Source organism: Aythya marila, assembly GCF_965140915.1.
Source record: "Aythya marila genome assembly, chromosome: 1".
In the NCBI taxonomy this organism is placed as follows: Eukaryota; Metazoa; Chordata; class Aves; order Anseriformes; family Anatidae; genus Aythya; species Aythya marila.
The window spans coordinates 70,294,755-70,316,467 of record NC_139042.1 but is presented as its reverse complement, the minus strand read 5'-3'; the positions used below and the strand labels follow the sequence as shown (position 1 = coordinate 70,316,467).

Genomic DNA, 21,713 nt, shown 5'->3' with positions numbered 1-21,713 from the left:
CAGTTTTTCTGACCTGCCAGCTACGCAAACTCAGCATGGACTGGAGAATAGGCATCTGTCTTTCTTTCTCCTCCCATGCTGGCAGCGTGCCATTTTGTTCAATGGACTGAGGCTGTTTCCAGGCAGTGTTCTGAGGCAGCCAGAGCAGTTAGAGCCTGCAAGCCCCAGAGCGTGTAGGAAGAGGAGAATGAATGCAATGTGACATTTCCTGTCATCTTCCTGAACTGGTGGATCTTACTGACTACAAACAGTCTCATTTCATTCAAGATTGTTGCCCTAAACTAAGAACAGATTCCTCTTTACATTTGAAGCTTTTGTCTCTTCGTACTTTCAATCTCCATCTCAAACGGCCCTAATGTGCACTTGGAAATAAGCCCTCAACCATGTGCAAGGGTGTTTGTGCAAATTGGCATATAGTACTGCTAATCACTGGTGTTGTGTTTTTTTTTTTTTTTTTTTTTAAGAGATTATACCTACAATCTGCCTTCTAATGCATATATATTTCCTCACTAAAGAATATGAAGTCACTTTTTCCAAAGGGATTTTAAAAATGTATGACTTCAGTTTGCAAAGAGTATTTCCCATTGTGCCAGGTATATTCTGTGGCTAAAATCACTCATGACACTTGTGCACACAGGTGGAACTGGAAAGCTTGTGCTGTTGCCTTGTTGGCCTTGCATGCTTTAAACAGTTTTCTACTTCAGTGGTGCTTTTCACTGGACCCTGTAGATGTACCAAAAGTGGTCTGTTGTGACAGTGAAAGAGCCTGCAAAGAGGGGAAGACAGACAGGTGTCAGATCTCCACTTGTGTGATAAAACGTTGTTTTCCTGGAAACATCATGGCTTTTACTCCCTGACTCTTCTTTTTTTTTTCCCCTGTTAGCGAAATGCAATTGAACGGTTTTGCGGGGAGGTGAGACGCTTGTGCCACGCAGAAAGGAGAAAAGACTTTGTCTCTGAAGCCTATCTGATCACACTGGGAAAATTTATCAACATGTTTGCAGTTTTAGATGAGCTTAAAAACATGAAGTGCAGCGTGAAGAATGACCATTCGGCCTACAAGCGGTAAGCTGAAATGAGCAGGGCCAGGGTTTCTGCTGCTGGGAGGCAGACCTCCCACGAGATGGCAGCAGTTGCTCCTTTTTTTGGGCAGAATCTCTTCAAACGTAGTCCTTTCACAGGTAAAACAGATAACCTTGAAAGTAGAGGTACAGTGACTGCAGTTAAGCAGTTGAATAAATCTCCGGCAACAGACAGTTCTTCTGTCTTTTAATGTAAAACTATGAAATGCTTCTGTCTTGGTGAACACTGAATGTATTGAATATGCATTGCTCAGTGCAGCTTTTCTTTTCAAGTTTCGGAGAAAACTGACTTTCTGGTCACTTGTGCTATTTTTGGCATCTAGTTTTAATATTTGTTAGCTGAGAGTTGTTCTTAAGGCATCTCGGCATTGCTGTTAAGAGGTTGTGGCTGCGGGTGTAGCAGGAAGGGGAGGAGGGCAGAGGATCAGCCGCTGAGAGTTCTGCTGGGGCAGCCAGATGATAGCAGGTAGCTTTTGTTAGATGCAGTGGTCAGGGCAGCAGGGGAAGATAGGCTATCTTTATGCCAGCTCTAGCATCTGTGGTCTTTCGTACAGAAAAGCGTTCAGACAACTAGTCAATTTTATCTGTACTGATCCACTTATGTGAGATTTATTTATTTGTTTGCCTCTACCAGTAAGTGCCATTTGTAGTAGTTGTGTCTGGAGACCTCTTAAACTTATTTGGTTTGCTTGTTTTTCTTTGGAGGCATGCTGTTGGAGGATGAATTCTAGTTTTTGGAAGGCTGCGTTTTCCCATTTTCCTGGTTTGTTTTATGGCTTGGATCTGTAGAGTTATTGCCACCTGCATCAGTTGAGAAATTCACCAAATAGTTTTCAGTTTGGGTTGAGTTGGGTCTTTTAACTAGGATGCAGTGGGGCATTTGGGATTGAAAAACAGTTAATTCAGGGTATGTTGCATCTGTATATCTCTCATAGGGAACTTTCACCTTTCTTTTCAGCTGTTTTCTTAAAAAACCTTCCCTGTTTTGTAGAATAGGCTCTTGGCACAGCTTTGTAGCATCCATAGCCAGTGTTTGGTTAATGCATTTTTATAATGGCCATGTCTCTCAGGTTCTCTTTTGGCTTGATTCAGGAGTTTTGAGGTGGGAGATGCACTGATGGTATTGCCATTACACTGACAGTTACAGGTTTGTTGACAACTTACAGTTCCACTGACTGTCTGGTAGATATGAGGGTAATTGGGTTTCAATTAAGATGGGATAAATTTGCTTACAAGCAGTGCCACTGAAGGGAAATGCTGTTCTTGTTTTTCGTTTGTTTACAAAGAGCTGCTCAGTTCCTACGGAAAATGGCAGATCCTCAGTCCATCCAAGAATCCCAGAATCTCTCCATGTTCCTTGCTAACCACAACAAGATAACACAAGTAAGTTCAAATTGTCTTTTTTGCAAAATACTGAATGCTTTACAGAACCATTACAATCCTTTTAGTTTGGTAGTAACCATTGTTCCTCTGGTAGTGCAACTCTTTGACTAATGCTTTTTTCTTTTTTTTTCCAGTCTTTACAGCAGCAGTTGGAAGTGATTGTTGGCTACGAAGAACTGCTTGCAGATATTGTGAATTTGTGTGTGGACTACTATGAAAACAAAATGTATCTAACACCCAGCGAGAAACATATGCTTTTGAAAGTAGGTTTCTTTTCAGTACAAGCTTAAAGAAAGGTTGAAGCAAGACATAAATTGAATTCCTGTTGTTTTTGCTTCCTTTTGCCAGAACCAGATGAAATGAGTTACTCAAATGATTCCTGTTCTTCAATTCTGATGTCTTTTTTTTTTTAATATTACATGCTTATCTATTTAGAAAGTTTCTAATCCATTTTTGTTCTTCATAAATTGAAGTTAACCCAACTAAATGGTAGCTTTGCTAGGAAACTAATTCTATTGAATGGTGTTAACACTTCATAACAACAACAGAAAGGAACTACTACATTTTATTTTTAGATATGTGGCAAATTTGTATAAAAGGTTTTTGGAAGTGACACTGTATATCAAAGCTTTCAGGGAACAGGCAGCTTAAAATTAAGGTTAGTAAGGAGACAAATTTAGTTAGATGGAATGTGCACGTGTAATAGGAGAGTGCTGGGCAATATGTAGCGAGGTCAGTATTACCAGCAACATGTACTGACAGTAAAAGAAAAGGTATAGATTAAAAATTGAGAATTTGTTTAATGACAAATATTTTGAATCACTTTGGTGTTTAACTTCTAAAAAACTCAATTTATTGTGACCAAACTGAAGCACACAAGTAGAACGTTTGCATTGTGTCTGTAGAAATATTTGGCATCTTTCATATTTAGGCCTTTTGTTCAGTAAATGTGTGCATTGAACAGGCTAAGTTTCTAGCGCTTGACTCTTGTAAATACTCAATTACAGGTTTACATTAATGAGTAATTTGGACAAAATACAAATAGTTGTTTTTTTTTTGGATGCTTCTGAGTTCTTGTGCGTATAATTCAGAGAGATGCTGACGGCCATAAAAAAAGGAACAGCTCGGATATGTTAGTCCTAAACTTCTATTAGATATCTGTTTGCACATACAGAATTTTAATAAAATGGAAGTGGAAAAAATGGTATGTTAAAATAGCTGGGCTCTAGTTTGATTTTTTTTCATTGTTGTTTTTTTTTTTTGCTAAGCCTATTACAAAAAAGAAACATCATTTAAGGATAACGAATCAGGCTAATAATAAAGTTGAAACTATTAATACCATAAAAGAAGAACAATCTTACTGCAGCAGGTTTTTACCCCTGAGGTCCTTTTGCAGAGAATTTATCTTTTTTTTTTTTTTTTTTCCCAGGTTATGGGCTTTGGATTGTATCTGATGGATGGAAGTGTCAGTAACATCTATAAGCTGGATGCAAAGAAAAGGATAAATTTAGCCAAGATAGACAAGTTCTTTAAGGTTGGTTAAGAGAGCATTTCATAATGTGTAATTTTAAAGGTAACTGTCTTGCATTTTAGATGTGCACACAGTTTTATATAATTAAAAAAAAAAATCACTTTGCACTTTCATGTGGGTAAATAACAGTTTCCTTTCACTAAGATTTGTGTTTAATCGTTTATTCAATCTGATTTTTTCTATTCCCTGCATACAGCAATTGCAGGTTGTCCCACTCTTTGGTGACATGCAGATTGAACTTGCAAGATACATTAAGACCAGTGCCCATTATGAGGAAAATAAATCCAGGTAAGGGGGAGAGGGAAACAAAGATGGGAGTATCTGGGGGCTGGGGATAGGAAGATCCCAGTAGGGTATATTTTTATAATCACCTGGTAGTCTGTGGTCATTCCTCTAATAGGATTTTCACCTTTGTTTACTTTTTGTTTTGGATATTTCACAATTAATGTACTTCACATAGTAAATGCAATTGAAAGGACAGGTTATTTAATGACCTGTCTATGCTGGTGAACTCATTCTTGCATCTGTGACGTTGCTTATCACCTGGCTTGGAGGAAATTTTATCTTACACTAATATAATTTTTATTTTTTTCCTTTAAATATGAAACTTTCTTTAAAAGAAATGAAGGATTATACTAAGCAAGGTGAGCAGTAGTGCATGGGAAAATAGGCATGTATTGTATATGGAGCAGCAACTTAGCTTGTGTCCTTTTTTTTTTTTTTTTTTTTTTTTGCTAGGAGTGCAACACAGCAAAACAGCTGGGGAATGCAGCCAGTTTTTATAGAAATGGTTCCATGGTTTATAGTTACTGCTTTGTTTTTAGTGGACGTTTCTGTGATCCTCTGAGACCTTCCCTCTATGCAGTTGTGTAAATTTAGAATGTAGTGCTTTGCATTTTAATTCCTGCAGAAAAAACATGTAACCTGCATGTAATTGCTAAGAGAAAATCAAGAGTAGCGAGCCTACTGAGCTACTAAAAGTGTGAGGCTACTTAACGTGACACTCTTGGTAGCATGTCTTTTGTGTCCCTCTTGATAACATGTTATTAGTATTTAATAATACATTTATTTTTTTTTTGCTTGGGAGCATACTATAGGCTCTTCTTCATTAAACATGAATAAAGAAAAATATTCTGATACATTCTAAATGTATCTCATGGCCTTTACTTGTCCCTCTGCCCTGCCTTTCAGTCCTTTTCGGTCCTGTTCATAAGTGTATGCTCTTGAAGAGAACTGGTGGTTTGTATTTCACAGTAGCAGCCTTCAAAATCAAACAAACAAAAAAAACACCACCACCAAATCACACACAAGAACAACAAAACAAACAAAAACACCACAACAAACAAGCTTGGAAGAAGTGCTTTGAACTCAGAAAGGCAATCCATCACTAATTTGCCATGTGCAGGGTCGGAGGTAGAGGTGAGAGGAGAGGAAAGGCCTCAAATGGAGGAGAAGGAGGATTAAAAAAATAAGAAATTACATGTTTTCGTTGTTTCTTTTTAGTATCAGTTGTACTTTTTATTGCCTAAACTGATTCAGGTATGTTTTTTTTTTTGTCTTCTGGAACAGATGGACATGCACGTCTTCCAGCAGCAGTCCCCAGTACAATATATGTGAGCAGATGATCCAAATCAGAGAAGACCATATGCGTTTCATATCAGAACTGGCTCGTTACAGCAACAGTGAGGTGGGTGGGATTAGAGCTATTTGTGCAGACTTTACGTGACTAATTAGCAGCTATTGTTAAATGTCTGAAGACAAGGCTAGTAACCTTTGTATGATACTTGCACTAAAATTTAAAATGCTATCCTCTGATACAAACTGCAATGTTCTTCTGCCTATATATATATATGTATATCCCAGAAATGTTTTGCATGTCTCTTTTGGAATAGGTTGTCAAGCTCTTACTCCAAATGTGTACTCATAATGCATTGAATAAAATTATAAGTTAAGCAATTAGATAAAAAGCAAAATGAAGTGAACATATATATACACACGTGCATATTTAAAATACACTGTATAAGGTTCATATATTTATATATATAAATAGAACTGATCTGTTTGCTGTCATGAATTAATTCGCAACAATGTGATTGGGAGTACAAGTGGCTTCTATATCCTGACCAGAATATGTGAAATTTGGCAAGGTAATTCTCCAGAAGAAAAAGGTGATATTAATATCCTGTATGCAGGTGTTGATACGTGACACTGTTTTAATGCTTAAAAGAAATCTGGTTAGAATATTGACTACGGAAGCTGGACACAGCATGTTCTAAAGCTTTTTGTTTGTTTAACATTGTTCTAGGTGGTGACTGGTTCTGGTCGACAGGAAGCTCAGAAAACAGATGCAGAGTATCGGAAGCTCTTTGATCTCTCTCTCCAAGGCTTGCAGCTTCTCTCTCAATGGAGTGCACACGTCATGGAAGTGGTATGTTTTCTGGGGAGTAAAAGCAGATTAAAAAATAGTCTGTTTGGAGATCTTGGACAGGTTTTACTTTAACAGAACAAAAAATACATGTTGTGTTTTTTTCCCTTACTTCCTCTCTTTGCTCTTCCTTCACTCCTTTTCTCCTTCTGCTCCAAACCGTGTTCTCAGAGAAAGGCAGCAAATAAGTTCTCAAAGGCTAGGAGTAATGTTGCAGCTTTGAATATCCAATAGCCTGTACAATTTCATATGCTGCATATAACTTCTTATATTTAATGGACAGGTGATCACCTGTGAGCTTTGGCCAGATGCTTTTTTGTTGCTTTTGACATACGTTTTGTAGACTGACTTCATTCATTTTTCCAAAACCTGCACCAAAGCATAGCCTAGAAATGGTTGAAACAGATGACATGTATGAGAGGAGCCAGACTTTCTCCTGTTTATTTCTGATGTCTGAGGGACTGTCAAGCACTGCATGAATCCAGTGGACATATCCAGAGACCCAATTTTCTTTGTTCATTATTTTTAACTGCCTCTTTTGAAAACCAGTAGATGAGTTGTACTTTTTCCTAATTTATCCTGTTCTTACTTAGATCACCAGTGTATTTTATGGTGAAAACCTAGTTTTCCCTTTGTCCTTCTTAAGAGATGTTCCTGTCATCTGTTTTTGGCCTCTGCAACTCCCAGATCCATTCCCTTTATTTCTGTCACCACAATTACTGTATTCAGACTTTCTCTTCACAGGACAATGTTCCTATTTTATTATAACTTTGTAGAAAATTTCTCTTTCTTACCTCTGTTTTTATCTTCTCAGTTCTGAAACAAATTTTCCCTGATGACCACATCAGGGTTTTTCACCCTATTAGCTTCATGCTTTTCTTTGTCTTTCTGTTATATATGGATTCCCTTAAGTACTTCCTATGTAAGTTCATCTTCTCCCTGTCCTCCTCTGCCCATCTATTCTGACATGGATTCACTCAATATACATCATGTCCAGATAAAAAATTTCATCAAATGATTATTATCCAACTTAACGCTGTAAACTTAATGACCCCAAATTACTTCGTTTAATAATTTTTCCAGTGTCATCTTGGAGCGCTCAGATTGCAGGGTGTGATGCTTTTCTTTGCCATAGGGAAATTTATGAAATTTTTAATCTGCTATAGTAGACAAATTTGTATCACTGTGTAATCTAGCAGTTGTGCAAAGATATCAACCAGAACCTATTATTTGTTGTGAAAAAAATTGTATTTGAATGTAACTAGAATTTTTCACCAGCTGTACCCTGATGGATGTTTATGCAGGTTTTGAGTATAATACCAAATATTTTTCAGATGTTCTTGAAAACACTAAGTTATAAGTGTTACAAGTGTTATAAGTGCATTATTTGTGTTCAGATATGTTTTGTGTTTCTCAGACCTTTTTTTCCATCTTTTTTTCTCCCTATTCTGCCATGTGAACTGCAGTATTCGTGGAAGCTAGTACACCCAACTGACAAATATTCTAATAAAGACTGTCCTGACAATGCAGAGGAGTATGAAAGAGCAACGAGATACAATTACACTAGTGAGGAAAAGTTTGCGTTGGTTGAGGTAAGATAAATCTTTTTTACTGGGATTTTCCAAAGATTGATTCTATACAAAGGAGAATAGTCTCTGTAGCATTTTCTATACTGAGTGGGGAAAAAAAAACAGCATGCCCTATGTTGACTCTGAAAGAGCATGCTTTTCTCCATTTGATACCTAGAAAGGGTGCAGGAAAACTAACCTCTTCAGAGTGACTTTCTCATTTATCTTTTTGAACTTACTAATTTCCCTTTTCTCCTCTTCTGTATTTAAAAAAAAGAAAGACTCTTAAACAAATTACAGACAAAATTTTTTAAAAAGTGTTTTTTTTTTTTTGTTTTTTGTTTTTTTTTTTTCAGGTGATTGCTATGATCAAAGGTCTTCAGGTGCTGATGGGAAGGATGGAAAGTGTTTTCAATCACGCCATTCGCCATACCATTTATGCAGCTCTTCAGGACTTTGCCCAGGTCACGCTTAGAGAGCCATTAAGACAAGCCATTAAAAAGAAGAAAAATGTCATTCAGAGGTAACATTCTTGTTTTCGTCTCCTCCTGCATCCTTTTTCCCCAGGTTTTATTAAATTTAGTGCAGATTGTCCAGCTGATGGGTTTTGTTCTGTCTGTTCTTCGTTGTAGTTAGCTTGGTTGAATATGTACTGTGAGTCTAAGAAATTAAAAGCCCAGACTCGTAAATGAATGGCTGTCAGTATGGCTAAGGTGCAAATCTTGGCCATCTTGAGCTTCTCAGCGCTACCTCAGGATTTATTCTATTGCCTGTAGATTATATTTAAAGAAAGACTAATTGTATTTTGAAGAAAGGTATTACTGTCCATCTTTCTTACAATTCCAGTGTTTCCTTGTGTCTCATGATTCTCTGACGTAAAGGAAGAGGACTCTGAACTATTTGTTTTGAGGAAAAAGTGTAGAATAATTATTATGTGGATCAGGCTTTCTTGTAATTGTTAGCAAAATCATTTCTGGTTCCTTGAAGTTATGCTGAGCTCCAGAATCCTAAAGAGAAAAATGTTTCCATCAATGCACTTGGATGCATGTGGGTCTGAAGTAGTGTGAATTGTGTCCAGTGTTTTGCAGGCCATCAGGAAGACTGTCTGTGACTGGGAAGCAGGTCATGAACCTTTCAATGACCCAGCTCTAAGGGGAGAAAAAGACCCCAAAAGTGGTTTTGATATTAAAGTCCCAAGGCGTGCAGTGGGACCCTCCAGTACTCAGGTATTTTCCCGTCTAGTGGTTGTGCTATCCATCAATGATTATTGCATGTCATGTTTTTTCTCTGGCCTCAACTACTTAAAAAATGCAAATTTCTTTTGGAATGTTCAAAATCTACTTTGATTAGATTTGTATTTGCAAAAATGATGTATACTTAACATCGTCTTTCTGGGATGCTGTCACTTTTTATTCTGATGTGTGATTTTCCAAGTGTTCCATCTCCGTAATGTGACTCACTTAGAAATATTTTCTCATTGAGCTCCTAATGTTTAATATAATATTTGATTTATAAAGATTTGATTATTTCTTGACTGATTGCTTTTTAGACTCTTTGGCGTGGCTGGTGTATTTTTTTCAATCAAATCCCATAAATTATTGTTTTAAATTAGTTTAAAATGATATTTAAAATCCAAATACTCTCACATATTTAAATGATGACAAGATCTCTCATCTTGTTCAGTAATGAATAATGAAACTGCTCCTTAGAATCTGTTTAATATTGTGCTGCTCCTAAAACAACAGGTAGTACAAGTGTGTTTTCCATGGTAGTCATCAAAATCCCATGCTTAGATGTTGGTTCTGTTACCTCCACGTAATCCCTCCTTTTTATTTTATTTATGAATTTGGAGAGCATATGGTCTCGTATTCGTAATTCAACTGAGCAAATGAGGTACCGAGCACTTTGGGTGCAAAACCAAAGGCAACTATGATATGTAACTAGAATATTTTTATACCTAAAACCTGTGGGGAAGAGAACACACCTGGATAATAATCTTGGGTAATAATAAGTTGCTTAAATTTTTGCTGAGGTGGGTTTAATGAAGATTTTGTGTTGAATTCTAATTTTCTAAACAAACAAACACAACCTTTTTTTTTTTTTAAATATCACCACTAGTGTGCTTCTCCAGTGGTTGGTGTGTTTAAGGGCTTCGTTTCAGTGGCTGGACCAAGCCCTTTGGAGTACCCATTTGTCGTCTTTCTCTGCTCCTAGGCTGGCACACGTGTTTGTCTCGGCTGATGTGAGGAGGGCAGGTCAAATATATCCATTGTAGAAACTTCTTCCTCAGTCTCACAGCTCTAAAATTGCTGTTTATGAATATGTGAATTGGTAATGCTTGGAAATCTTTGTGAAATGACTTGAGAAGCTAATGGCTGAGGGCCTGGCTCTGCATTTTCCGGGAGGAATGGGAACTTTTCCATTTTCCTTTGGGAGCACCGGGTGGCTCTGATCCTTCTGAATGAGGAAACCTCTCAGTTTTAGAGCGTGCTGCCTCCCTTTGCATGCTTACTGCGCTGCTTTTCATTTTTAACAAACTAACACGTTTCCTCTGCTTCTGTTTCCCCCTTCCTTATTTACCCGTGTGTTTTTATTAACGGATTCTCTCTCCCCTGCCTGCCCCTGTCTGTTGGTTTTTAGCTCTACATGGTTCGCACTATGACAGAGTCCTTAAACTCTGCCGAGCTGTTGAAGCAGCTCAAGGCTCTGGGACTGGAAAAGCTATTGCATGTGACACACAAGTTTCTGAGGCAGTCCTACACCTATCCGCCTCTTTTAAACTTTGGTGGTAAGACATTACTTATTACTTCTTCTCCTTTTGTGGTGATGTGAACTGTTCCACGGCAGACGCTCTGCTGCCCGATGCCAGCGGAGGCCCCTTGGCACGGGCAGGCATTTGTGCTGGTGCCTGGGCTAGCGCCGCGTCTCCTCCTCCTGCCTGCAGGGCTTTTTACCCCCACGGTGCCACAAAGTTTTCCATTTGAAGTGGAGCGGTCGCTTACTGATAGTAGTAATTCTCAGTGTTGCTCAACTAATGTGCCATGTGTATTTTCCTTTCCCCCCCCCCCCCCCCCCCCCTTCCACCACAATTGTTTCCTTTAATGATACAGCTTTACATGGTGAGAACTATGTTAGAGTCCCTCATTGCTGACAAAAGTGGTTCCAAGAAAACCTTGAGAAGTAGCCTTGAGGGACCCACCATATTGGACATAGAAAAATTCCACCGCGAGTCTTTCTTCTACACTCATTTGATAAATTTCAGTGGTAAGATATGTAGATGATCAGTGTCCAGCTTAGCATGTCCTAACACCTCTAACACGACCTGGAAAATGTTTCCGATTGCCTAAGCCAACTTACCTTGGGTTTACTTACCAAAAACCTCGGTCTGGCCAAACTTTTTCTGAGACGTGATATTCAATATTGTGGTGGGATTTTTATTTTGACTTGTTATACGTTTCAGTTATAATGGGTCAAATTTCATACTGTTGCCTCCCTTTTATATTTTTTATGTATGCATTCATATAAACAAGGGACAGATAAGCCTATATGCAATGAAATTGTAAAAAAGGAAGTAGCTTTTGTGTTTTGCTTCAGGGTATTGATTTTTTTTTTATTTTAATACAGAGGAAATGAGTTCTCTGTTGTGGTAAATTCGATGTCATTTCACTACTCTTACTATTCAGTTAATTGTAATCGGAAACATGCTGTCCTAAAGAATTCACCTACTGACATTGAATGTATTGAGTCCTTGTCATCACCATGCTGTGTTGTCTTTCATTTTTGTTTTGTTGCTGGACTCCTTTACCCTCCAAGAAGGGGGAGCCTGTTTTATTTCTATTGCAATATATATATTATATATTAATTATATATATTATATATTAATTATATATTAAGTATAGAGCACTTTGGTCTTTGGAAGTTTTTAATGTAAAAGTTCATTTCTGTTTTGGGTCTCAAGCCTTCTGCAAAAGAAGGCTTGTGCTGAGCGTTTACTGGAGAGGTGGGAAACAGCATATCTGTGTCCCTGACAGTGGCCTTAGAAACTTTTTATTTTAATCCCGTCTTCACGTGTCTGTATATCATTTCCTGCCCATGAAATCAACAGGGATGTGTGGAGTGACTCAGTCCTCCAGGGGATAGGTGGTCCTGGTGGTTCCCGTACAACGTTGTCTCCTTTGCCTTCTGCTTCCCAAGCTCTGCGCACAGCTGAGAGCAGCCCCTAAATGAGAAATTAAGCTAGAAACTCCCCTGTAATGGTGAACGTAGTTTTTCCATTTAACTGGTAGTCTCATCCATGGTGTTGTCTGTAATAAGGCACCTCTTTGGGGACCAACACGGAGTTCAGAGCTATTTGAAAAAGTCACGGGCTTTACGTTTTGAGTTTACACATCTGGCCTGTGAATAACTCACGCTTGCTTTTTTGTTTCACATTGCATCATCAGAATCATAATTGAGTTGTTCTTGAAGTGCTTCTGTAAGAAGTTTAATTCTGCCTTATTTATCCTGTAAGAAACCCTGCAGCAGTGCTGTGATTTGTCCCAGCTGTGGTTCAGGGAATTCTTCTTAGAACTGACCATGGGCAGAAGAATCCAGTTTCCCATTGAGATGTCCATGCCTTGGATTCTGACGGACCATATTTTGGAGACAAAAGAGGCATCGATGATGGAGTAAGACCTAATTGTGCTCTTTCACCAAACAATTTTTCATAATGACTGCCACTCTGTGTTATAATGCTTTAATTGGTTTTGACAAGCAGTAACTGAGAAGGTACTCTAAACCTTCATAAAGTTTTCTTCCTGCATTTGCTGACTTCCAGATTTTTCTGTTTTCTTTTCCAAGGGAATAATTGAAATCTTAAATCTGTCATACAAGTATCACTGCACCAGATGCTGCTCTCTGGATGAGCTCTTCTTCTGGCTTACTTTGTAGTATGCCTCCTTAATTGTAATCAACATCATTGATTACTTACTCAGTGTAACCCACACTAGTAAGGGCATGGTTCCATTTAATTAAAACTATATCTGTGAAACAAGTTTCAAACTGTAAACAAATCTATACAAATTCTTTTTTAGAAAAGAAAGAAAAGCCTTAGAAAAGGCTTTTTTAAAGGAGCAAGTGTTTATTTTGAGTTTATATAAAAAAACCCTTGTTTTTATGACGTGTAGATCACTGTTGGCTGGATTACAGTATGTTGATTTTACCGTCTTGAAGAAGCATAATCTCTGCAGACATGTAACTTGTTTTCTTTGTTCTTTTTCATTCAGGTATGTTCTCTATTCTTTGGACCTTTATAATGACAGTGCTCATTATGCACTTACTAAATTTAAGAAGCAGTTCCTCTATGATGAGATTGAGGCAGAGGTAAAGCAACCTTACCTACTGGAGAAAAGAAGTCTGTACCTTACTGTCAAAACTATGTTAAAGGCTAAGACCTGTTGTAAGAGATACAGAACAAATGGGGATAAGGAACAGGCTGAGAAGACAGAGGATGGGTAACTGGGCTGGCAATAAGTTGCGAGGAAACATGTTGATCTGTGGAAAACCACTTGCATTAATACTCAAAGCTGATGTCATCTCTTGTGTTAGGAAATTTAGAAATGTTTACTCTCTTAATGATTGCTAAGCAGTGGGAAGTCTTGGATTAAGTTCCCCTCTTCTAATTTTAAGTAGCCATAAATGCTCGTATTTTTTCCCCCCAAAGGTAAACCTGTGTTTTGACCAATTTGTCTACAAGCTGGCAGACCAGATATTTGCATACTACAAGGCAATGGCTGGCAGGTAGGTATTCCAGCAGCAACAGCTTTTATTCGTGCATTTCTGCTCAGGTTTGTCATCTACTGTGCTTAAGCACTTTCTTCTTTTTTTTTTAATAGCCTGCTTTTGGATAAACGGTTACGTTCAGAATGCAAGAATCAGGGAGCAAGCATTCAGTTGCACCAATCCAACCGCTATGAGACACTGCTGAAACAAAGACACGTCCAAGTGAGTTAGCTCATTTTCTGTTGTATTTGCTTTCCCTGGCGATTTTCCAGTGATACTGATTTATGTAGGTATGTAAAACTACTTCTGTGCTTTACATTCCGCCATCTAAGTGGCAGAACTGACCTTTTGAGATCATTTTTTTCTGTTGTATGAAGGAGTGAATTAACACAAATCTTAACAGGTCATGTTTTAAGGTGAATGTCTGTTGCAGTTAAGCAAACACAAGCCCAATAGAAATGTCTTGTGTGGTAGCATTGTCTTCCTAATAATGTCTTTCACCAGTTTTGAATGCGTTGTTGGCACAGTGTCGTGGAGGCAATAGGACGCTGATACAAATACCTAGATGTAAATGCAGCAGGTGATTTTACTTGTTTTTGTGAGAACTGAGATGTAACGTAGATCCATCTACTTTATTTCTTTTTGTTTGGAATGCAAGATCTCCATTTAAAAGGCTGTTACTCTGGGATCTCATAGTTCCTGTGCAGCTTGTCTTGTCATTTAATATTCTATTCAAAGCTTAAGAGCATTTTTTTTTTTCTTTAGCTTCTCGGTAGGTCGATAGACCTGAACCGACTGATCACTCAGCGCATTTCAGCAGCTATGTACAGGTCAATGGAGCTGGCGATTGGGCGATTCGAAAGCGAGGATTTGACTTCCATTGTGGTGAGTGTTGTGCTGCAGTTTGGTCAGAGCATCAGCAGTGCAGCTGGGTGCCTAGAATGCTACGTATTTTTTTATCTGAGCAATAGGTTTTATTTGCATTGAGAATGATAGACATCTAGCCTTCCCCCCCCTTTTTTTCCCCTTTATTATAAATGTGTGTGTTTGTTAATGGTAGAATCCAAAACTGTTTTCTGAGGTTTTGCTGGAAGTCCTCTAGATGTTCGCTCAGTGGATGGATGCACAGTCACTCCTGTAGGATGAAGAGGCTGAATTATTAAGAGGCAAACTTGTTTTATCCCAAACCTTAGTTAAACGTATGCGTGGGAAAGAATTTAAGCAGCCTTATAAGAAAAATAACAAAACTGTTCACTCTGATGTTTTGTTTTCATTTTTCTGTATGTGTGAAATCATATGGTGCTACGGTTGATGTTTGTCTTGTTTACTAAATCTAGATTGACAACCACCCCCACTAGAGAAGCAGTTTATCCTTGCAAAAGGCATTCTTTTGTGGTGTAGTTAGGATGTGCAGCTACGTCATAAAGTATACGTGCACATCCTCTGTTGCAACTGTAGACCTTTTTTTTGTAGACCTTTTTGATTCTGATGGGCTATGTTTTTAATTGAGAGTTGTAAATTGTAAACAGCACCAGTAGAGAAAGCATGCTAGGAGATGTGAGGAAACGAGGAGGATGAGCAGTGTCACGATGTAAGCTTTTGGGAAGCACACACTTCTGTCTGCACTTGCACATTAACTGCAGACCAAAACAAAACAGCACTGTGGCTGGTAGAACCAAAAGGAGTTTGTTTAACCAGGCAGCTTGGTTTTGTAGCTTGACAACATCAAGGCAAATTTTTTGTGGAAGAATAAGATCTGACTTGTGCCTATGGAAGGAGAGCATCTGTGCAATATTGAGGTGTCGTTCTGAATTAGCTCCCCAATGAAAATGTTAACGAACAAATTTTATTTCCAGACAGCATGAATTTGACAAGTAAATATGCAGTCAACAAGAAGAATATCCGCTACATTCTGTTCTGCTGAAATGAAAAAATTAAAAGTTGTGCAAGGAAGTTTACCATCAATCTTGATGTAATGGTTTTTCACCAGTGAAATTTTGTCATGCAGTTAGCTCCCTTGATTCTGTGTCATTCTTTACTGGAGATGAATTAAATACTGACCATAAAGAGGGGCAGGAGTCTGGCTTTTCACACCTCTTTGGTACTGGGTGTTATAACCTTCAAATTACTTTCTTACTGGCTAAGTGAACAGAAACCATTGATGTGTTTCTTAGGTCATAGATTCTTACTCACAGAGTTAGAAATTGGCAGAGCTAAGTTGTTGTCCATCCCACTTGCCCTCCTTTTTTTTTTTTCCCCTCTTTGTTTTTCTGCAAAAATCATTTTTGCTGAAAACGACTTAGTTTCTTCAGTAAGAAGCTGATACTAATAGCTTAACTAATAAATATTTTCTGCAGTTCTACAAGTTAGATAAGTTAAGTGAAGTCAGTTGAAAGACTGAGCTATTTTAGCCCTCAGATTGGACTCAGCACTGTCATAACCATCACAGTGGTTCTTTTGGTTTGCTTTCTAAAAGTAACTGTCACAGGTTTGAAAACCCTTTGAGAAGTGGAGCTATAAAATCAGACCCTGTATGGGAAGATGACCAGGAGTTTGCACAGCCAAATAAAGCCCAGTTTCCATTGGGCATTGCTTCATGTGTGACGGCACGAATATGTCACTGCCAAATAAGCAGTGCTCATTGGTATTTTTTTGGAACAAGAAGTGGTGTTCTCTTTTTGATTCATGGGCTGTTTTGTGTGTGTGGCCGTGTGGTTTTTATTTATTTATTTATTCGGCACCTACAGGTTAAAAGTTCTTTGCATCTTGGTGCAGTCTTTACCTGAGTAAACCGAGAGAAGGATTTATGGTAAATCTGATGTTATCCTTAGTAGCGCTACTACAAGAGAGAGGTCACCAGTTCCCCTACCCAGCTGAAATGACTTTGTGATAGGTTGTGAGGTAGGAAATGCAGAAGCTGTCTCTTGGCCTTTGTCTGATCCCATTTAAATGTTGGAGTTTTTACTTTCGCTCAGTGAAAGAAGAGATGGCCCAGATCTGTGCTTGAGACAGCTGCAGGTGGTGTGGAGGGATGTTACTGAATGCCCTCAGTGTCTCAGAGGGTTTGGTGGGACACAGATATAAAACACTACTGAGAGCACAGATTCCTCCCAGCTTTATCATTAAAGTGAGAGATGGGAGAGCAGGCAGTAGTTCATTTGGACTTCTAGTCTCCTATTCATCAAGGATTTTTATGTACTTCGTTTGAGGTTCTCCACTTTATTAAACATGCTGCTCATTTTCTTTCCTCTTGCTTGTTTTTTGTAGGAGCTGGATGGCTTGATAGAAATAAACAAAATGACTCACAAGCTTCTGAGCAGATACATGACCTTGGATAGCTTCGATGCCATGTTCAGGGAAGCCAATCACAACGTGTCAGCCCCTTACGGACGAATCACTCTTCATGTCTTTTGGGAACTGAATTACGATTTCCTTCCAAACTACTGCTACAATGGATCCACTAACAGGTTGGCACAGCAGCCTTTTGTTGATTAAAAAGTTCTTTGACTCTCCTGCAACCTCTCTCCCAGCAAATGCTGACAAAGTCCATCACTCTTCTTTCAGTGTATTTTCCACTCCTAATGCTCTGTGAGAAATGAAGGGGAATGAGTCATTTTACTAAGTGCTGTCAAATGTATGAAAGACACTTATTAGTCCACGGTAGAAATGAAAAATCAACCTCGGCATCCAAATTCTATGACGTTTTAATGACTCTGCTATGATATGCTGAAAATGAAGTGTGTCCAAAAAGCACTGCAGCGTGTATATCGGGAAGACGCTTTGGTAAATGGGATCCTCAGCTGTGAGATGATGAAATTAAAACTATATTGTTTGTTTCTGCATTAATGTGAAGAAAAAGGATTGCCTGCTGGAAGGGAAGAGCTCATGGTTTGCTGGATATGGTTTTATCTGTATTGCTGCTCTTTTCCATGTCTCTGGAACTTCTGGCTATTTTATTCCCATCAGTTGTGTGTTACTGAGCCTTCATAAGCCAGGGAAGTCTTGCAGTCTTACTCCGAAGTGCGAGTCCTTTTTGGAGCAGAGGACACTCATTCAGAGAAGCTGTACATTGCACTTCGTGTCATTTTTTTTGGTCTCAGGTGGTTCGTGCTGTATTTAAAAGTTTGGCTTTTCTAACTGAAAGCTTTTCTTTTCATTCACCTGATGTTAGCAGAAGACTCCAGGGTATCTGTAGTGTTAGGGTTTTGTTCCTGGTGTCCTTCATTCCTGCTGTTGCAGCTGTTAAGGAGAGTGAGAAATGGAAAAAGGAAGCAAAAGGTGGGATCCACAATTTGAACGAGTGGCAGGCTCAGTAGTTGGACTTCCTGCTTGTGTGCTGTTTTTAGGATTTGTATTGCTTTTGGCTTTTAATTGGATTTTGCTGAAAGCCCTGTGAAGTGCCAGCAAAGTGGTATTGAACACTGAGCTGTAGGAAGAGGAGAAAGCCCATTCTCATCTCTCACTCTCTCCACGGAGCGCTTCCTCTGTCTGACATGTTCTTGCTGGTTATGCTGTGGTTTAGATCCAAGGTTCTGTCAGGAGGCAAAAAAACAAAAAAGAGTGGGTTTTGTGTTTAAGGTTTAGGCAAGAAGCTTCTGTTACATGAATCTGTCTTCGTAGCAGTGTTGAATGTACTTCTGGGGAAGCTACCCTGTGCGTGTTGGTGTGTCTGGAAATCAGTATTGGGATATTGGGTGTGCTGTGTTAACAATCACATAAGCATAATATTAAAAGAAAGTTTTGATGTGGCGATGTTTCATGTGGCAGCCACAATGAGTGATGTTCAGTAGCTCCTAGAACAGCTTAGCATCTGTCTATCCCACCTGGAAAGATTGCAGTAGTGCAGAGCGCAGTGCTCAGGAAGCACATGTAGGTGGCCAAGGGCTGCTGCTTGTCTACTTAAAAGCTGTATGCACAAATCGAGTTAGGCTGATCCTCGAGCTTGTCAGATAATTATATCAGGAAAATTAATTTCAGAGATGCTAAAGGGAGCCGGATCCCAGGCAGTTAGTATGAACTTTAAATTCTCTCTGTATTTAACTTAGTGCAGGGTATTGCGTGCATGTACGTGAGTACCCAGTGACAGGCTCTGTATGAGCTGTCAGCTCAATTCTTGACACTTGATAGGTAATGGCTTGTGTGAAGCACGTGTGAGCAAGGGAAGAAAAGTAATAATAAAAGGCTGGAAGAAAGAGGAGTGTGTATAATGAAAAGCAGAGACGTTGCTTGGAGTTGGGCACTGGAGGTGGAGGTCCCAGGAAAGGTGTAGTATCTGTGCCTTGCCTTTTGTTAATTTGAGCAGAGCTTGCATGTCAGGATTGTTCTTGTAAAGCTAGTGTTTTGGCCAGATTAACTTGTGCCCCGTACCTTTCAAAGCTCTTCCCATGAGAATACTTGAACTTGATAATTTCAAATATTCATCAAGAGTTCAAATTTTTACAAGGCCGCAGGTTTCATACAAAGGCTAAGGTTGTTCACACAGAAGTACTGAAACATGTTGCATCTTTAATTACTTGAGATTTAGGAATTATATCTGATATTGTACTGAGAGTAAAGAGTGAGGCTGTTATTAAAACACTTAGCAATTTAATAATTAGAGTTACCAGTTTCTGAATTTTAGTCTCCTGGCTGGCTGCTCAGCTGCTGGTGAGGCGCTGTGTGGAGGAGGAGCTGGGAGATGAGCAGGAGGACCTCTGCAGGTGGGCAACAGCAGTGAAGCCCAAGGGTGTTTTTAATCTGTTTGCTGTCAGGCAGGAACGAGAGGGAACAGGATTGTGGTTAACAGCATGAGCACGAGAGCTGCAGTAGTGGATGAGGCCGCAGGACTCTCTGCTCATGCATCCTGATCCTGGCAGCAGCCACGTGGATGTCGAGTGTTTCCCACTTGTCTTTTCTGTGCTGCTTGGGACTCTTTTTTCAGGATCTTTCCTCGTGTTTCCCTCAGTTGTACGTTTTTCCAAGCCAAAGGTCTTTCTGCACCATGAGTCTTTTTCACGCTTATGCCCAGATCTGTACTTTTTTCATTCCCCTGTATCTTTGCGGAGTTAGGAGGACTGGGACTGTCCAGAGGAGTCAAAAGGCCTGAGGACAGCTCCCAGACTTTTCTTCATTCCTTTTCCAGTGTTTCTAGTCACTTTTCCCTTTTCTGTCATGTTTTCTTTCTTTACTAATCCTGAGCTGATCTTTTCCTTCCATGATAGCATGTTTTGTGCTCAGGGCTAACAGAGTGAGATGAGCGTGAGACAACCTGGGTGTTTGTTCGGATTGAGGGTTTTCTGGATTTCCTTGAAGCACTAATACAAGCTTCCCAAGACAGTAGTCAGGCTTCACTCATCTCAACTCCTCTCAACACATTATAATGTTACAAACTACAAATCTGTATTCTCTGCTAAAAAATCATGGGTATAGCACTCTTTTAAATGCAAGATGTCATGTTTTTTGTGAGGATACAAAGTTACTACCAAATGAACAAAAAGATCAATTTTTCCTTTCTACCCCACCTCCAGCCTTTCTTCCCCCTTCCTTTCACAAGCTCTCTCTCTCTCTCTCATACTTCTTTTGAGACTAGTTTTCACAAGAGAACAGCTGTTGTCTTGTCTTGTACATACCGTGTGATTGTCACTGCTCAGAAGAGTTTCCAGCCCTCTCAGACACTGCTGGAGCAAGTCTGAAAAGCCGCACTGGCTTTGGAAATGACTAGTTTCTGCTACAAAGAGCCAAATGGTGCTGTTGTGTAGGCTGACGTAAAGTAGGGTGGTTGTAGTCAAACAGCCCACCATATTTGACAAGCATGTTATCTTCTCTTGCTTTAAGAAACAAAAAAATCTTTCTGCCAGGAGGGAAGGCCAGAAAGAATGGGGATAGGGATAGAGTTTTAGGTAGCCATTATTCTTTCGTACTCTTTCATCTTGTTGTTTCCTTGTGCTTCAGTTTTTAGCCTCCTGTTCTCTCTCTCTCTCTCTCTCTCTCTCTCTCTTTCCCCTGAATATTGCAAGAATGTTTGTGTTTCCTTCATGAATGATAATCTGACATTTGCTGTTTAAAAAGATTAAGGCAAAGCGTCTTTGCAACTACCCAAAGTCCAAAGCTTTCTTTTCTAGCTACATATACACCTCATTTTGTTTGCTTTTTCTCCAGTAGCACCTTCCTTGAGTGTTAACCAGTGCTAATTCTGTCCATCTTCTCACCCTCCCTCACATCACCCTCTACTCCACCCCACAAGCACCCGCTTTACAGCAGTCTTCCCAGCTGTTTAGAAAAGGTTTGGTTGTAAAACAGCAGAGGATGTGGATGATCACTGTGAGATGAAGTTCAGAAAGTTTGAGGCTGCCTGAACTTGTGCCTGCAGTAGCAAGGAAGTGGTCTCATTGACCAAAGCAGCACCTCTCAGGTTTCTCCTTATTTTCTTAAAGAGATGTTGGCAGTCAGCTTGTGAAGTGCTCACTATGAACTCCTTCCTGGTAGGCACCCCAGAAACACTGATATGAAATTACTTCATCCCTAAAATGTTTACTTTGGGGCTTACGTTTCCCTTTAGCAATCGTTGCAAAGCTCTGGTAAGCCAGCAGGCTTTTCATCGCTTAATCTGCTTTGGCTGCTTACAACCCATGTTGATTAAAATAAGTTACTATGAGATCATCAGCAATGATTAAAAATGATTATCTCGTAACATGCCAAAACCTGCAGCCAGCAATATTGGAGGGAAAGTACAAATTTTGCCTAGTTTTATTGTTGGTATTCCAAGAGCTTAATTCTTCAATCCCTGAAAGAGATATTTCTGTTTCTTGAGGAGGAGCAGGAGGAAGCCAGCCTGCAGGATGCCAAAAAGAAAACATACCTGCACACTGAAAAAGTTTGAAGAGGAGCAGATGTTGCTGAACTGTAAAAGTTTCTCTGAAGCTTTTAGTGTAGTGGGAAGGAATGTCTAATATCTGAGTGATATATTGGCGTTAGTCACGCACCTC

The 21,713-nt window shown here is 39.3% G+C and overlaps 1 protein-coding gene across 4 annotated transcripts in view; it reads left to right on the top strand.

Moving 5' to 3' along the window:
- The window catches only part of CYFIP1 (cytoplasmic FMR1 interacting protein 1), a 63,009-nt gene that overhangs the window by 15,613 nt on the left and 25,683 nt on the right, over nucleotides 1–21,713 (top strand). For 2 of the 4 annotated variants that reach the window (XM_082765061.1, XM_082765062.1), the window contains exons 6-22: nucleotides 884–1,065; nucleotides 2,369–2,465; nucleotides 2,600–2,728; nucleotides 3,895–3,999; nucleotides 4,193–4,284; nucleotides 5,566–5,683; nucleotides 6,302–6,424; nucleotides 7,888–8,013; nucleotides 8,346–8,512; nucleotides 9,068–9,215; nucleotides 11,100–11,253; nucleotides 12,500–12,656; nucleotides 13,254–13,350; nucleotides 13,691–13,767; nucleotides 13,863–13,971; nucleotides 14,515–14,634; nucleotides 17,017–17,216. In XM_082765061.1, the coding sequence (XP_082621187.1) occupies nucleotides 884–1,065; nucleotides 2,369–2,465; nucleotides 2,600–2,728; nucleotides 3,895–3,999; nucleotides 4,193–4,284; nucleotides 5,566–5,683; nucleotides 6,302–6,424; nucleotides 7,888–8,013; nucleotides 8,346–8,512; nucleotides 9,068–9,215; nucleotides 11,100–11,253; nucleotides 12,500–12,656; nucleotides 13,254–13,350; nucleotides 13,691–13,767; nucleotides 13,863–13,971; nucleotides 14,515–14,634; nucleotides 17,017–17,216 (2,201 nt within the window). Of the gene's footprint in view, nucleotides 1–883; nucleotides 1,066–2,368; nucleotides 2,466–2,599; nucleotides 2,729–3,894; nucleotides 4,000–4,192; nucleotides 4,285–5,565; nucleotides 5,684–6,301; nucleotides 6,425–7,887; nucleotides 8,014–8,345; nucleotides 8,513–9,067; nucleotides 9,216–10,629; nucleotides 10,778–11,099; nucleotides 11,254–12,499; nucleotides 12,657–13,253; nucleotides 13,351–13,690; nucleotides 13,768–13,862; nucleotides 13,972–14,514; nucleotides 14,635–17,016; nucleotides 17,217–21,713 lie in introns of those variants that run through there. The other 2 variants (XM_082765063.1, XM_082765064.1) reach the window with 2 other exon arrangements.